The sequence below is a fragment of the Sarcophilus harrisii genome, chromosome 4 (assembly GCF_902635505.1).
Source record: "Sarcophilus harrisii chromosome 4, mSarHar1.11, whole genome shotgun sequence".
NCBI lineage: Eukaryota > Metazoa > Chordata > Mammalia > Dasyuromorphia > Dasyuridae > Sarcophilus > Sarcophilus harrisii.
Window position 1 is genome coordinate 399,409,066 of NC_045429.1, and position 17,987 is coordinate 399,427,052.

The window sequence follows — 17,987 nt, forward strand, 5'->3', positions numbered from 1 at the left end:
GAAACAACATTAAATCAAGCCTCTAACAGATTTTTGCAGCGATAGAACCCACAAAAGGCAGAATGAAACAATTTTCTACCTAAGACAAAAGAACTTCAGTAAAGGTCTGTCTCGTTTGAGTAAAAGGGGAATGCAGCCCAGAGTAGACTGTGTCTGGGCAAATCAGTGGGAAGCTCTTAGCCACATTATAGATGAACAACGGAGGCCTCTTAATCCTGGCTCAGTAGGCTGGTGACACAGTAGGTCAGCTATGAGACCTTCTGCCCCAAAGTGGGGCAACCCTGGAATCCAGGGCACAACATGAGTGCCCCATGTCTGAGCCACCCCAATGAGATGGGCAAGCTGCCAGCATCTGAGGCTGTAGAGTAGAAAGCCAATGACCAGGCTTAGGCCCCCAACACAAGAAGCTTGGGACCATGCCTCTTGTATCCCAGGAGTGAACCACAACTTTAAAAAGAGAGCAACAGACAATAAAGAGCTCTGGCCATAGAAAGGTAAACATGGAAAATTAAAACACATACGCAGAAAACAACAATAACAAAATGTTTACATGTGAAGCCTCAAAGAAATATAAATTGATTTTAATCCTAAAACTCTTTTTGGAAAAGTTCAAAATTTTAAATATCAAGTAGAAGAAAAATTGGGGAAAGAAATGAGAGTTAAGCAAAAGAATTATGAAAAAGAAATAAACAGATTGGAAAAGGAAGCACAAAAATGGCTGAAGGAAAAAAAAAATTCTTAAAAATTGAATTGTTCAAGTTGAGGGTAGAGGAAAATAGAATTGACCAAGTGGCAAAACAGGTAAAAAGCTAACTGAAGAAAACAATTCCTTAAAAATTAGAATTGGGCAAGTTCAAGCTAATGACTATATGAGACATCAAGACATCAATCAAACAAAATAAAAAGAAGAAAAAAGAATATATAAAATATCTCATTGGAAAAAACAACTGATTTAGAAAATAAATCCAGGAAAAGGAATTTAATAATTATTGGATTACCTGAAAGCCATGATCAAAAAAAGAGCCTGGACAACTTCTTTCAAGAAGCTATCATGGAAAACTGCCCTGACATCCTAGAACCAGAGAGTAAAATAGTTATTGGAAGAATACATTGATCAATTTTTTAATAAGATCCCCAAATGAAAATTATAAATAATATTGTAGCCAAATTCAGAATTATCACATCAAGGAGAAAATACTGCAAGCAGCCAGAAAGAAACAATTTAAATATGAAGGATCACAGTCAGGATTACACAGGACTTAGCAACTTCTACATTATAGAATTGGTAGGGCTTGGAATATGATATTTAAGGATGCAAAGGAGATTGGGTTACATCCAAGAATCAATTATCCAACAAAATTGAGCATATTCTTTCAGGGGAAAAGATAGATATTCAGTGAAATATGGTACTTTCAAACTTCCCTGATGAAAAGTCCAAAACTGAATAGAAAATTCAATCATCAAATAGAAGACTTAGAAAAAGTATAAAAAGGTAAACAGCAAAGAAAAATAAAATTTATCATTCAATAAAATCAAACTGTTTACATTTCTACATGGGAAGATGATACTTGTAACTCTTGAGAACTCTATCTCTATTAGGGCAGTTTAGAAGGAGTATACATAGACAGAGGGTGGGTATAATTCAACTTTGATTTGATGATACGAAAAAATTAAGGGGTGAAAAAAGTATTGTACTGGGATAAAAAGAAAAAGGGTTGCAGAATAAGATAAATTACATCACCTGAATAGGAACAAGAAACCTATCATAGTAGAGGGAAAGAAAGTGGGGATTGACCACTATTTGAAACTTACTTTCATGATGGAAAGGGCTACCTACATCCAAAGAAATAACTATGGATGGAGTGTTTATGCAGGTGGAAGAATATTATTTTTACTTTTTGATGTTTTTTCCCTTTTGTTCTGATTCTTCTTTCACAACATGACTAATGTGGAAATATGTTTAAAATGATTTTATATGAATAACCTATATTATATTTCTTGTTTTCTTGAGAAGAAGTGAGGGAAGAGAAAAGAAGAGAGAAAAATTTGGAGCTGAAAATCTTATAAAAATTAATGTTTAAAACAATCTTCCTATATAATTGGAAAAATAATATACTATTAAGAGAAGCAACAACAAAAATGATAGACGTGCTCTCAAGGAGCTTATAACTTATAATCTCAGGGAGGCAAGGGGAAGACAGCCATAAGCAATACATACATATATATATATATATATATATATATATATATATATTATACGTATATAGATATAGCAAATTGGAAATAATCTCAGAGGGAAGACATTGAAGTGAAGGAGAATTGGGAAAGACTTATTTAGGCATGGGGAAGAGCCACTAGAAATACTCAATCAGAAGATGGTGTGTTCGATGTGAGGAATAGCAAAGAGGCCAGAATCAACGGATCACAAAGTATGTTGTGGGATATACAGTATAAAAAGTCTGGAAAGGCATGAAGGGACCATGTCTTCAAAAGTCAAATAGAGGGTTTTATATTTAATCATGAAGAAAAAGGGATATACTAGAGCTACTGTATATTCTGCTTGTAACTATCTCCCTTTCTCCTCCCTGAGACTATGGGGAACATGATCAGACTTGTGTTTTAGGAAAAAATAAATTTGACAGCTAAGTGGAAAATAGAGTGAAATGAGGTGGAAAGAAAAAGACCATTGCAATGGTACCGACAATGGGACTGCACCATGATGCTGGCAGTATCTGAGAAGAGAAGGGGTTGTAATGTAAAAGATCTTACAAAATAAAATTGATAGATCTTAGCAACATATTGAAAATGAGAGGTGAGAGAGGGTAAGAAGTCAAGCACAATAGTTAGATGTCAAGCTTAGGAGAATGAGAAGATGGAAAAGTCCTCAACAGTATTCGTAAGATAGAGAAGAGTAAAGGTTTTGGGGGAAAAGACATTGAGTTTCGGATATGTTAAATTTAAGATATCTTCAAGACATCTAGTTAATATGTTCAATAGACAGTTGGAGATTTGTGACTGAAGGTTAAGAAAGATGTCAGTGCTGAATGTCTCAGACCTCAAGATTTATATTTTATAAAAAATGATAGACATAGCATATAAATCTTCAGTCAATTAATTCATTGTTAAAACTGTTGGTGAGCACTAGGAGCAGGAAAGATATCACATATTTTCCATTAGATACTATTTCTTATGTTTATAAAGGTCCATTAATAACTATTCTTTGGGTCTCGTCATTTAACAAATTACAAACCCATGTAATTGTAATATCATTTAGACCTTGTATTCTTAAACTTTTTGTGGGATGTGCACCTTTGACATTCTAATGAAAATCAATGCTACTAGGATTTGTTACCTATATTCATAATTGAAGGAAATGCTAAGTTTCAGGTAGAAGTTAATAAAAATAGATTTAGTTTTTTTCCCCAAATAAGTTCATGGATCCCCTGAATTCATCCTTGAACCCAGGATTAACAAATCCAAATCTAGATCATATCTTTACCACATACAAAAAATCAGCATGAGAAATTTTGTGAAATGCTTTAATTAAATATGAGTATACTAAGTCTATGGAATTCCCTTATCCTATTATTGTAATGATGTTGTAAGAAAATGAGACATTTCTCCAGTATGAGTTCATCTTGAAGAAGCCATATTCGTCTTAAGTGATCACTTCTTCCCTTTTGAAATGACCATAAATCATTCATTAAGTAATATAGTATATAATTTTACCAAGAATAGAAGTTGAACTTATTATCCTTTAGTTATTTCAGACTTCTACCTATGTTCTTCAATAAAGGAACAATATTTTCACATCTCTAGCTTCTTTTCTCAAATCTCCCATCTTCCAAGATTTTTTCAAAGATTTTTCAACAGCTCAGCAAACATGGATACATGTATTTCATCTTCCCTGGAGCAAAGATCATCCAAACCTAATGACTTGTTTATTGAGGTCAGCTAGATACATTCTTTTACCATCCAATTCCTGCTTGGATGAAAATTATAGTTAACTAGGTGAAACAGTTGTGAGTCATGTAATAACACATACTCTGAAAATTAAAAATAAGTATCACTCAGTAGAGGGTAGTTAAGTGGTACAGTGCATAAAGTATAAGGCCTGGAATCAGGAACATCTAAGTTCAAACCAGCACCAGTATCTTTGCCCCCCCAAAAACCCAAATAGTATCACAAAGAGTCAGAAACTACTGGAAAAGATTGAACAATAACATATCACTCAGAGGACAATGGAGAAGTAAAAGGTTGATGTAAGCAAGCTATACTAATTAACAAATAACTTTGAAAGGAAACAAGAATAAAGTACAATATCAAAGAAATGTATGACTGAAAAACATTTTCATCAAACAAGAAAAGCAACAGAGTTAAGGAATGTTATAATATATTATATATATTATGTAATAATATATAATAAATGTTATGAGACCTTAGAGAAATTAAAATAACCTCAATCTAAATAATAATCTTCTCTACAGTATACCCAACAATAAGCTATCCAGCCTTTGTTGAAAGGTTTTCAATGAAGGAAAACCAATTACCTCCTATAGTCAGTCAGCCAATAATCATTTATTTAATACCTACCATGTTTTAGGAGCTGTGCTACATGCTGGAAATACAATGAAAGGCAAAAGATAATCCCCATTCTCAAGGAGCTCAAAGTCTAATGGGGAAGCAACATACAAACAATTACGTACAAACAAGGTACATTTGAGATAAACTGAAATAATCTTCAGAGGGTAAAGAGGAGATCTGGACAAAGTGTTATGAAAAATTTTAAGTGCATTTTTCTTCTATTGGGGGACTAGGGAATGCTTCATAGAAGAGGTGACACCTGAGCTGGGTATTAATGAAAGAAAAAAATTTCAGTAGAAAGAGAAATAAAGAAATGAAGTATAGCCACAAGCTTCAACCAGTAGGAATTCACTAACATAAAAGAATACAGTATAAGACTGAGGAATAGTAGCTAGTAATCCAATTTAATTGGAATTTCATGATACTTCATGAAGGGAGATAATGTGAAATAAAGTTCATAGATTTAAAGCTTGAAAAAATTTTTAGGGATGAATGAATGAATGCATGAATGAATTAAAAAGACATTAAAAAGTGCTTCCTCTGTACCAATCATGACTTTAAGTATTGGGAATAAATAGTAAAAAAAAAAAAAAAAAAAAAAAAAAAAAAAAAAAAGAGATCGATTCTGCTGGCTTCATTCAAATATCAACTTAAATTTTATCTTTTCAAGAAGCATTTCCTAGACCTTCCTAATGATAACTTTCTCTTTGAGATTATCTTCATTTTATCTTGTATATGTCTTGTTTGTACATTATGTTCCTACATTGTCTCCCCCTTTAGAATGTGAGCTAGTTGAGATGAAAGCCTGTTTTTTGCCTTTCTTTGAATTTCCAACACTTAGCACAATGTCTAGGACATTGAAAATGGTTTAAAAGTGTTTGATCGGTGACTAACTGGCCTACTATGAAGAAATTCATATATTCTATTTAGGGAAAAATACATTTAAGAGAATTCAACTACAGGATAGATAAAAAGGCTCCAAAATCCCCAAAATGGCCCAGGGATCCTTAGGCGCTTCTGCATTTTAAATAGCAGTGAGTGGAATTCAGAAGGTTATAACAAGTGAGAATCTAATAAGATCTAAAGGTCCTTAGGACACAGTCATTGGGTAGCTTGGTAGTCCTCCATTTTTCTGGAGAGATGATAGTTGATGACTCCTAGATCATCTAATGATGTGAGGAACTTTGTCACTCACAGCTATGCTAAATGTAATCATAGTGTCCAGGGATTTGGGAATTACTGGGGAAAGGTGGGACCTACTAGTAAGTTTTCCCAGCTGACTACCTGGGGGTGGGGAATGGAGGAAATGGGTACAGAAAGAGAAAGCATACTCTATCTGGTAATTCTTCCTGCTCAGGATGAGGTCTGGGTATCCTGGATGTCAGAAGGAGGATGGGAGATACTTCTGATGATAACTCCCTTATTTATAAATGAAGAAACAGAGGGCCAGAAAAGCTGGTAAAAGTAATTTTACCCAAGTTTACACAGGTTTAGAATTTGAACATAAATATTCCCATTCCAAATCAAACATTCTTGTTATTACTTCACATTGCCTAAAGAGGCAGATTAGAACTACATCATATTAAATGTGAATGTAAATTATTAATGTTTTATGCTAGAAGCAATAAAGATTACATTTTTCTGGGGTTTTTATTTTTTAAAGCAGTTAAATGACCCTGCATAGTAAAAAGAACGAAGAAAATCTGGGTGCAAGACTAGCTAACCTCTGTGATAGGAGGGAAAGGGGAAAAGATAAAAAAGAGAAATTTACATGATGATTATTATATATTTAAGGAATAGCAAGTTATACATAATTGATTTACAGTTTCATGTGCAATCATCTTTTATTTCATTATACTGTGTTATGGAAATGGTTGTTTATTGCATAAATTAAAAATAAAATAAAGAAAAATTTAAAAAGAAAAACTAAAAAAAAATACCTGAGTGCAAGTTCCTCCTCTGATATATATTGATTATATGATCCTAAACAAGTCATTTCACATCAGAGATGATATTCTAAAACAAAACTTTTTAAACTGCAGGCATAAACCTAAATGGGGCCAGGTTAGGAATATGGAGTTTATAAGATTCTGATTTATGATCAGTAAATGTTTGATTTGATTTCTATTTTATGTACCTATATACCTAGGTCACATAAAAATTTCTCTCAGAAAAAGGGGTTGTAAGTGGAAAAAAGTTTAAAAAGTCCTGCTGTAAGCCTATAAATTGAAAATCAAAGGAAGTATCACAGACCTGTTCACCAAAAGATGAAGTGATTTGGGTAACTATCTGTGCATAGGACAGATTGTTTACAAGCAAGTGAGGTATACCATTCTGAGTACCACAACTGAAAATGGCTATTGGTCATTTGGAGAACCTCTGGACGAGGGGAATCAGAAAGTGAAGGGACTTCATTCTGTAATCTAAAAAGAAGATTAAGGGTCTGGGCAGTTCTAACCAGCAGAAGAAAAGACTTGATGGAGAAATGAGAACTGTATTCAACCATTTGATGAAATGTCAAGTAGGTGCATTTGATTTGTTCTGCTTTGCCCTAGAGGGGAGAAGTGGGGGCAATGGGTGGACAGCACAAAAAAGATCAATCCTGATATCAGGAAAATATCTCCTAACAATTAAAAATGTTCCAAAATGGAATGGGCTGCCTTGAAAGGTGTTAGATCCGCTTCAAGTAGAAGGTGGGTGACCACTCACTATGTTATGATGGTGATTCCTTTCAATTATAAATTGTACTTGAGGCTTACCGGGGTCCTCAAAATTCTGGGATAGAACTTAAAACACTAAATGGTGAGCCCAAGTAACTGAGAAGATGTGAGTACTTCTCAATAAAGGGATCTATGTTTCTTTATGAGACTGTTTCCTCATATGTAAAATGAGAACAAAAATACTTGCCCTACACACTTCATAGAGTTATTAGCAGCAAAGATGTTGGTCTTAGAATCAGGAAGACCCAAGGAAGAAACTAATTCCAGTTTGACCTTGAAAAAGACCCTTCTTTTCTCACAGGTTAAGTTTCCTCATATCTAAAATGGGAATAATACTTCACAGGATTGTTGTGAGGAATGAATGGAGTAATGCAAATAAAATACTTTGCAAACCTTAAAATATATAAATATTAATTACTATTAATGGGGGGGGGGGGGAAAGAGCACTTTCTGAAACTTAAAGCCTTTATAAATCAAGCCTATTATTGTCTCCAAGGCTCACTCCAGAAATTCATGAAAACATCAACAAAGGCATGAAAGAATCTCTGTTACTAGTTAACCTTCTCCTACCTTGCTCTTTTGTATGGTACAGTAGCAGGGGCACTAAAGATGAGCATTGTCCTGATCGCTTTCCTCACCAAATTCTTAGTGCTATGCCCTCCATAATTTCATTTTTGCTTTGATATATTCTACTTGAGAGAGACAAGAATATCATAGGAAAGGGACCACTAACTTTGCAGTTATTATAAAGACTGTGATATCATTAAGTTATCCCTAAAAACAAAGAGTTCACTACAAAACAAAGGGACATGATCTATATATCAATTTTATATTTACTTATGTGTATATGTTTCTGTGTTTTCTTCTACCATGCTCTTCATCTTGACATCTCTCTTCATATCTAAAATTCAATTTGGAGTATCTTTCATCCCTTTCAGCCTCTTCCTCTGATTGGATGGTTCTTCCTACAACCTCCATTTAAGCTCCTTGAGGGCAGGAGCTGTTTTTCTTTATACTTCTATTGCCAGGTCTTGGCATGGTGCCTGGCATTTAATAAACTCTTTATCAATGCTTGCTGACTGACTTACTGTTCATGGGTTGGGTTTCCCATAAGGAAATAATTTCCTTCTGTACCTAACATGGGACCTGACACATAAGAGGTAATTAAGTGTTTGTTGAATGAGTGAGTTCAAATCTGGGCTTTGTCAGATTCTTCCTGTGTGAGTGACCTTGAGAAAACCACTTAACTTATCTAGGCCTCAGTTTTATTAATTATAATATATAGGATTTAGACTAGGTCATCTCTAAGATCCTTTCTAGCTCTAATTCTATGAACACAGCTCTGAAAAATTCCTTTCTTATTGTCCTTAACATTTATTTTGTAGCCCTATTCATTCTGGGCTTAAGCCTTCTTGATATTTTTCCTTTGATATATTCTACTTGAGGGAAGACACAAATACCATAGAGAAAGGACTACTGCCTTTGCAATTATTATAAAGATTGTTGATATAATTGAGTTATCCCTCAAAACAAAGGTAGAATTCACTACTAAACAAAGGGACATAATGATCCAATTAACAAGCCTCATGTTTAGAATCCCAGGATAAGAATTCAGGTCTGTGAGGTGCCTTCAGAGGTTATAAATAATGAATTTAGAGCTAGAAGAGACCTTACAAGTTATCTAGCCCATTTGTCTCTTTTAAAAGTTATGGAAATAGAGGCAGAGTTCAACTCCAGCTTCAGATATTTATTAACTGTTTGACCTCATGCAAGTTATTTAATGTCTCAGATTCAATTTCATAATTTATAAAATAGAAATAATAATATCACCTAACTTCTAGAATTATGACTCTTCACTTAACCTCTCTCAAGCTCAATTTCCTCATCTGTAAAATGATGGTAATTTTAGCAAATTACAACATTTCCCAGTGTTGTGAGGAAAAACAATGAAATATAACATTTGTAAAATACTTAGAAAGCTTTAGAGCAGTCTATTAATGCTAGTTAAATATTATTAATTTTTTGATATGATTTCAAAATCCTCTGATTCCAAATCCAGAAGTATTAATACTAAGATAATTTCAATCAACAAGCATTTATTAAATACCTACTATGTACAGGATACACTGCTAACCATTGAGTTTATAAAAATCTTGAAAGAGTTCCTGAATTCAAGAAACTTGTATTTTGCTAAGCTTATCACATGGGAAAATCAGAACTTCTTCCAGATCTACGTGTTCATCAATAGGCATTTTTGTACTTTAGTAATGGGGGAAAGGAAGCAAGGGAAAAGAAATCTGCCTTTCTGGGAAGTCTAAGTAGTGATGAGGTATCATGGGGATTTCTAGGCATTGCCTTTTCTGATGAAAGATACTCCAGATGCAAGATTCCTCACTGCCTTTTCTTCTCCCTGTAGTGACACCTGTTCATTTAGAATTATAAGAGAGAAATCACAGCAGCTGCCATATCCTTCCAGTTCTCTAGTTCTGAATAAAGATGGGGTTTCTTGGACGGGCAATGAGTTAGAAGTAATGGAATAAAGTACTTCTCATCTCAAACTACACTTTACCAAGTATTAATTTCACCCAGTTTTAATTAAGCATAAAATTATTTTCCAACATTCTAGAAGAAGTAAGGGAGGGGAATGAAGGAGATGAAGGGAGGGAAAGGATTTAAGAGAGGAGAAGAAAAAAGAGAAAACAGGAGAGAGATGAGAAAGAAAAAGGAGAAAGAAACAGAAAAAAGATAAGAAAGGAGAAAAGAGAAGAGAAGAGAAAGGGAGAGAGAACAGAAGAAGGAAGGGGAGTTATAATGTGATCCTCATAACAACCCTTTCAGGTAATTGCATTTATTGCTGCAATTTTAGAGAGAAGGAAGTTGAAGCTGAGAGATATTAAGTGATTTGTTCTCAGTGTCACATTGCTAGTGTCTGAAGAATTCAAAATCCTATCTTCTGAAATGCCAGTATTGTATTCTACGTACTATACCATACTGCCTCAATAATCTCTGCTAGATTCAATGCACACAGCCAGATATTGAAGATTCAAATAAGAAAAAATGGCCCACTTCCTATACTCATGGTCCATATAACTTACTAGAGGGTAAGATATATATGAAAGAACCTAAAACACAAACTAGAATGGAATAAGTCTAAGAGGTCAAATGAGAGGAAAAAGAAATTGGGAAGAGAGAGATCACTTGTAGTTAAAGAATATTATCTAAAGAACATGAAGACCTATTGGATGATTGATGACTGTCAATAGTCACCATGTGTGAATTCTTTGGAGCAAGACATGCTTCTCAACAACATTTTGGAATCTGAAGAAGGTTTTGAGACTACTAAGCTAAGCCGATATCTGAAGTAAATAATTTTCTCCATAGCAGACCATACATGTAAAAAATCCCTTCTAGCAAAAGAGAACCTACTGATTCCCAAAGCATACATTAAAAAAGAATCACAGAATCTGAGGATTGGGAGAAACCTCAGAAACCATCTAGGCCAGTCCAAAATACAATGTTTTGGATTAATCCTAATTCTTAGGAAGCTCCTATTTATATCAGCAAATTCATCCTCAACAAAACTCCTACCTGTTGCTTCTAGTTCTTCCTTCTGGGGCCAAGAAAAAAACCATATATTTCCTCTTTTACCTAGAAGTGCTCCATACACTTGAAAGTTTGACCCTCTTAAACCTTTTCACTTGCATTTTAAACATCCCCACTTTAGTCAATTGATCTTCACATAACACCTGTTTGAGGCCCTTCACCATGCTGGTCACTGTTCTCTAGACATTACCCAGCTTAACATTATTCTTAATAAAATATGGCAGTCAGAAGTGAACTAATAGAGAAGAAGTTTGACCAGATTAGAGGACACTATTGACTAACCATCAGTGATAAAGATCATTTAATCAGAATTAAATAGTATCTATGAGAGAGAAAGCATGGTCTAGAGCCCTGCTTCTTAAACTGTGGAGTGCAACCTCATATGAGGTTTCATAACTCCATATGGGAGTTGCAAAATTGATTTGTAGTCAGTAAATATTTGATTTATATACTTATTATATATATATATATATATCTGTATATCTAGGGTCACTTAATTTCTTGGATGAAAATATTTCACAAGTGGAAAAAGTTTAAGCCCTGATCTAGAGCAAACATGTCAAATTCAGAAACTGAGGTCCCCTAGATCATATGTAAACCTCCCTTCCAGTTATTATTGACATTAAAAAAAAAGGTATATTAACATTATCTATGCTTTATTGGTTTGTTTGTGTGTTTGGTTAAATATGTCCCAAATATATTTTAATTGGGTTTTGGCTACATTCAGGAGTGCTGTGGGCCACATGTGCCCTGCACTGTTTGACAGGACTAGTAGAGGACCAAATGCTGGACTTTGAATAGGGAAGACCCAAATTTAAATTCTTCCTCAGTCAGTTATCTATGTGATCATGCACAAGTCACTTAAGTTCCATGCTCCTGAGTCTCCTCATCTCTAAAATCTGAAAAATCATACTTATTGTACTTACTACAGGGTGTTCCTAAGTCAGTTATTCAAGTTGAAACATGAACTAAGACTTTGGGAACATTTTGTATCTAAATCTATGCCTATATCATCATCATCATCAATATTCACACAAATATAAACACACACACACACACACATATATATATATCTACATATATATATTTATCTATATATATGCATAAGTGTGGGTCTATGAAGTATTTTACATATTTTTAAAAGTACTAGAAGATAGGAACTGGGTCTTTGATTTAATTTTTATACAGAACTCCCAAAGGAGGAAGATTCCTCTAACAATCCAGGTCAGTTTCTCCTCTATAACGTAGAGTATAAATATCCATGACTATTGATGCCCTTTTTGCTGTGCCAAATGATGAACACATCAAGCTAAATAGTGAATGACTACTTTTATAGTATTTATAATTCAAAGTATCTAAGTAACAAAATCTAAATTCCAGGTACAGTATGACCAACTGAAAATTTTTGATGACTTTCTTTTCAAATCTTTAAAAAGAAAGAAATGATATTTTAAAACTACCTAATCTGAAAGAAATTCACATATTTAATTTTGTGATTTCTATTTCTTACAAGTGCACAAAAAACCCACTGTTGATAGTGAGGGGTAAGAAATCTTGGGATTCCAGAATGAGGACTAGAAGACTTTTTCCTAAAAATTCTTTTATCAGGTGATAAAAAATAGAGAGGACAATGAAACAAAGAGTCATTTATTTTCTATTAGCCTGGAGTAATTAGAATCTAGATCCAGAAGTTACCTTCAAGATTATCTACTTAATAAATATACAATTTTATAGTTGAGAAAACTGGAACCTTAAGAAGCTAAATCTCATATGTGTCACAGAGCTAATGAGTGACAGGTCTAGGACTCCAATCCTGGTTGTCTGCTTGCAAATTGAAGACTTTTTTTTTCTATTAAAATACACTATACATGGATTTTTTAAAATAAAAATTGAATTTGTCAATTTGTTTTTTTGTTATTTATTTATTTAATTTGTTGTTTGTTTATGTTAATTTGTTGTTTATTAGAGTGGCTGTTAAAAACTTGAATTCCTATGAACTGGAATAATTGATTTTTACATTATTTAAATAATTTTTAAAAGAAATAAAAATTATAATTCTTTCCTCTTTCTTCTCAAGTCTATAGAGGGCACTTTTCCTCAGTGAAGGCTAAGGGCATAGAAGAGGGGAGCAACTTAGTCCTTCTTCACCTTCACAGTCTAAGCTTTCCCTTCATATTCCTTTCTTTTCTTCAGAATTCTTCACATTTCTCTTTCTCTTATTTCCAGCCCATCACCATCACTCAAAGGAATGCAAATAAAATGAAAAATTACATATATATACATACACACACACACTATCTCATCATGCCTCCCTATCCATCTTCTTGCCTATTTATGAGAGTACTCGAAAAGATGAGAACAATCTAGTACCCTGAACCAAACAATACTAATGATTACAGGTAATGTCTAATCATGGATAAATTCCAAGGGTCTGAACAGTACTTGGAATCACATATTGAAGACACATTACTAGCAAAGAGTTAAAGCCATTATTGATTATGTCAATATTCAAACTAGTGACCTGGAAGCAACATGATTTCTTTTTAATCCCCCTGACAAATCACTGAACTAATCAGTTCCTGAGAAAATATATGCCTGAAAAAAAGAAGCTTTTAAAACAAGCATACAAAGATGACCAAAAGTCCCAAAGTAACAGAATGATTTTTCCATCCTAAAACCAAAATAGGCTGAATTTGTAGTCTATGACACATTCTAGAAAATTGGCAATATGATTTTTTTAAGTGGTGATAAAGATTTCTACTTGAAGGTAAAATAGACTATGAATCACTGTGCTAGAACTGAATATAAAGTCATAATCAGGAGAGTGAACTTGATAAAAAGAAAAGTTATTTTCAAAGAATATTTCCCTCAATTTTGTTGTTGTTGTTGAATCACTGTCTTAATGAAGTAACTTCTTCTTTGTACTTTACACATGTCATTATGTATTTTATGCTATTTTGTATTCAAGTTATTTGTGTATGTTTTATTCTTCCCTTTCCCCTTCTGGAAAGCTAATTCAAAGTCATATTCATCTTCACTCGGCAGAGTATCGGAGTAGACACTCAACAATTATTTGTTTAAACACAAACTTTTGTTTCAAAAACCTTTTTTCATTATTTTGAATTTATGAATTAATCTGCAGAAAAATAAAAAAAAAACATATGTAAACCTTGGAGCCATGTTTGTACATATTAATTGCAGAGAACAGAAGTTCTTATCATTTGATATTACAATGTGCACATTCACAAATTTTCATGAAAGAACAAGAGGAAGGCCTCTAGTGCCCTGGGTAGTGCCTTTGTGAAGGGCTTATGGGAAAGCATGGACAAGAATGACACAGGATGACAGGTGGGGAGGGGTTTCAGTCAACATTGTTGTAAGGGGCTCAACTTAAAAAAATTAGAATTCAGCCAAGTTCAGATATCCTTTTCAAAGTTTCTCCTTTCTATCTAGAATCATTTTCTAAGCTCCTCTTTGACATTAGATGAAATTCATAGCACTGGAATTGCCTGTATGATATATAAGATTTTTCTAAAGAAAATAACTAATAGTAATAATAATAACTATTATTGGAGTTACCAACTTTATGTACACTAATACATTTATTTGAAATATTAAAAAGTAGCAGTGAATATATAGATACATATTTAGATGCATATATGCACACATCCTACTTACATAGAAGATATAAGGTGGATAAATTAAAGTTACTAACAGGAATTCTAAATAAAATTGTCTATAAATTAAAGATTTCAAATGCTTGATAAAATAAAATTGCATAAAAATAAATCGTATGCTCTCTTGATTTCAAAACTATTTTTCCTTCCTCTCTCTCTTTTTTACTATTCCCCCCTATTCCCTAGGCTAGGGATTTTTATGTCAAGGTTAGTCACTTTCTTCCCAAGACACTGATGATCTCTAAGACCCATTGATACTATTTTTTTTTTTTTTTTTTTACTTTTCAGTCATCACTCTAGCTATGTTGGTTAATTTTAGGAGTGCAAGATGGTCTAAGCCACCAGAATGGGAGAACCAGGAATGCTTTCTTCTCCTTCATACCCATCCCATTATCAGCCTCCTTTCCCCTACCCCCACACATGGCCCCCAAAACCCAGAACCCTGGAAGTAGGAAGACACTGACCTGGAGGGTCGACATAAAAATTCATAGTGAAGACTGTAATTACCTCTATTTCATCCCTCTCCCCTCCCTCTCTCCCCTGATTACTTTCCACCCCCTAACCCTACCCACAAGGAGCAAACATCAGCAGCCATTGTGGGGGTCTAAAGATGAGAAGACAGTCGACAGTTGATTGCCAGGCTGACTTTCCGCCCCCAAAGCACACATATCCCCCGGTCCCCTCAAAGAGTGTTCTCTGGGGAAGGGGTTTCCAACAAGTTGAAGAAACTTAGGGGATGCTAGCACACAGCTGGGTACCTGGGAGGGCTGCTGGGGTTAGGGGATAGGGGGAGGAGGTACGAGCCTGAGGAAAAAAGAACAAGAGTCAAAGGCGAGAGCGAGTGGAGTGCGTACTGCCACCCAACACCCCCCTCCCCGCTCCTCTCTGCTTACCACTAGGACGGGGACCCCAGCAGCCAGCGAGTAGAGAAGCACGGGCGGCACGGCGCTGCTGTCCTCCGGGCCCGGGTAGGGCTTGCGGTAGGCGTTGTCGTTGCAGAAGAAGCCCTGTACATTGACGGTGAATGTGTCCGTGTACTCGAAATAATAAGCCAGCATCACCGTCCCTGCCATGATCACCATCTGGAAATAAAGCATGCTGCTGGTGAGAGCGGAGGGGAGCCGGGGCATGTACGCCTCCCCGGGCTGAGCGGGCGGACCCGGGAGCCCCCCGCCCCGGTGGCGGCAGCGGTGGCAGCACGCGGGCTCCGGGATGGCATCCACCGGGGGCAGAAGCGGCAGCAGGAGAGTAGGAGGAGGAGGAGACGATGCTGGAGAAGGACGAAGAGGAGGAGAGGAAGAGAAGGAGGAGGAGGAAGAAGAGGAGGAGGAGGAGAAGGAAGCGGGGGGGGGGGGGGGGGGGCGAGGAAGAAGAGCAGGAGGAGGAGGAAGAGGAGGCTAGCCCGGGGCAGCGCCTATGCCCTGGTTTCGGAAACTCTTCACTCCAGGTCTGGGTAGAGGAAGCGGAGTAGAAGGTGGTAGCGGCCGCAGGGCAATCCTCGTGGATCCCGCCCCGAGGGAGTAGCGCTGGGGAATGGGCTCAAGCTCAAGGGCGGGGAGTCCCGGGCCAGTGGCTGCAGCCTCAGCGGCAGCTGCGCCGCACTGGCACGAGACCATTCACCCTGGCTGGAGGAGGGGAGCGGTTCTGTCAGCCTAGGGTCAAGCCCCTCTGACCTCCCCGAGTAGGTGGCTGTATTCGCCGCTGCAGCCCTTGTTCCGCGCAAAGTCGCGCATACACCAGCCTTGGGAAAGGATGTGGAGGCGGGAGATGCTTGATCTAGGGGCAACAAAAGTGGGGGTGGGAGAGAAGGAGGGAGATGAGATGAAGGCTGGGTGGCTTGCGGGGAGGTAGTATGGTTTTGGAATCCCCCCTTCCCGTGAAGGAGCCAGGGAGCTAAAGGCAATCTAAAATTCACTATTAAAATGGTTGTCTCTGCGCTGCTTTCGCTCTCCAATCTCGCTTGGAAAAGTGTTGCCTATATCTACAAGAGTTCCCAGCCAGCTGAGAGGGTTGGAGGAGAAATTTCACATCCACTCCCCAAACTCGAGCTTCCCAGACCTTTCGAAGTCATGGGTAACAGCAGAGGAAAAAGAGGTTCCAAGGTGTGTCTTTAGGAACAAGTCTCCCTTTTCCCCCTTCCCCCGCCCAAAAAAAATCTAATAGGTTTAGTTCTAGGGCTTTCTTCAGCTCTACGTGGTCCTAGGGGGATTGCTTTCTTAAAACCGCTGAAATAATCATTCAGTAGTCCTCGTCATCAGCAGCAGGATTGCTTGGCTTCCGTCTCCGTCTTTCTCCTTGTTCTTCAACTGCTTGAGATATTTGGCATTGCAGATTTCTGGGACCCTGAGATGATGCCAGCCCCCAAGGAAGAGAAAAACATTGGGAGTTTTGTCATGCTTGCTCTTAAGCATCTGTCTTTGCCTGGAGTTTTAGAGAGAGCTGCGGGGGATTCCCAGATCTTAAAATGTGAAAGAAGAGGAAAATCATGAAGGCTACAGCTAGCGCTATTTATAAAGACATCTGGATATGCAAGTCTATATTAAATGTTATATTTATGAGAAACAAATGCAATCATTAAGAATAAAATAAAATAAAAGAGCTCCCCTTTGCCCCAGTATCAGAGCTTTTAATTTTTAGTTTGGTTAGGATGAGGCACTGATTTCAGGTGGGGATGGGCGGGGGGAGGGGGGAGGGGGAGGGAAGCTTTTCAGGGAAATCCTTTTCGAGAGTGGAGCCTTCCCACCCTCAGGACACCCTAGTGAGAACTAAGGATAGGTTCCCAGGCGTTGTCCTGAGGCCCTTGTTGTTTTGACGAAACACACTTCCTCATTAAAGTTTTAATTCAACGCAAACATTCTAAAATGATTGAACTTTATTACAAGGGAATAAAAATAATGTTAAGCAAAAAAAAAAAGTTTATTTTATTTTTTTTTTCTTTTTGGAGTGTGGAGTTTCTCCTTACTCCAATCCATTTTACACAGAGCTGTCAAGTAATTTTCCTGAAGTTTAGATCAAACTACATCATCTCCCCTACTCAATAAACTCTGGGGTCCCTATTACTACTAGGATTCAGTAAAAATTCCTCTGTTCCTTACAATCTGGCCCCTTCCTGCCAGAATACTATTTATTTACTTCCATACATTCTATGATCTAGTCATTTAGGTGTCCTTCTCAGATCTCATTTTCTATTGTTATTGCTCCTCCCTAGCTCAATATTTACATGGGGAGGGGACAGCTAAGTAGTGCAATTGACAGAGTGCTCTGAGTCCTGAGTCAGAAAAATGCATCTTCCCGAGCTCAAATCTAACCTCTCATACTTACTAGCTGTGTGACCCTGGGCAAGTCACTTAATGCTATTTGCCTCAATTTCCTAAATTGTAAAATGAGCAGGAGAAGGAAATAG

General features: G+C 36.4%; 1 protein-coding gene across 1 annotated transcript in view; it reads right to left on the reverse strand.

Moving 5' to 3' along the window:
- PLPPR5 (phospholipid phosphatase related 5) overlaps window positions 1-15,824 on the reverse strand; it is a 171,641-nt gene extending 155,817 nt beyond the window's left edge. The window contains exon 1 of the mRNA XM_031967129.1: window positions 15,478-15,824. Coding sequence (XP_031822989.1) covers window positions 15,478-15,714 — 237 coding nt within the window. The 5' untranslated portion in view covers window positions 15,715-15,824. The remainder of the gene's footprint in view (window positions 1-15,477) is intronic.
- Between the last annotated feature and the right edge of the window lie 2,163 nt (window positions 15,825-17,987).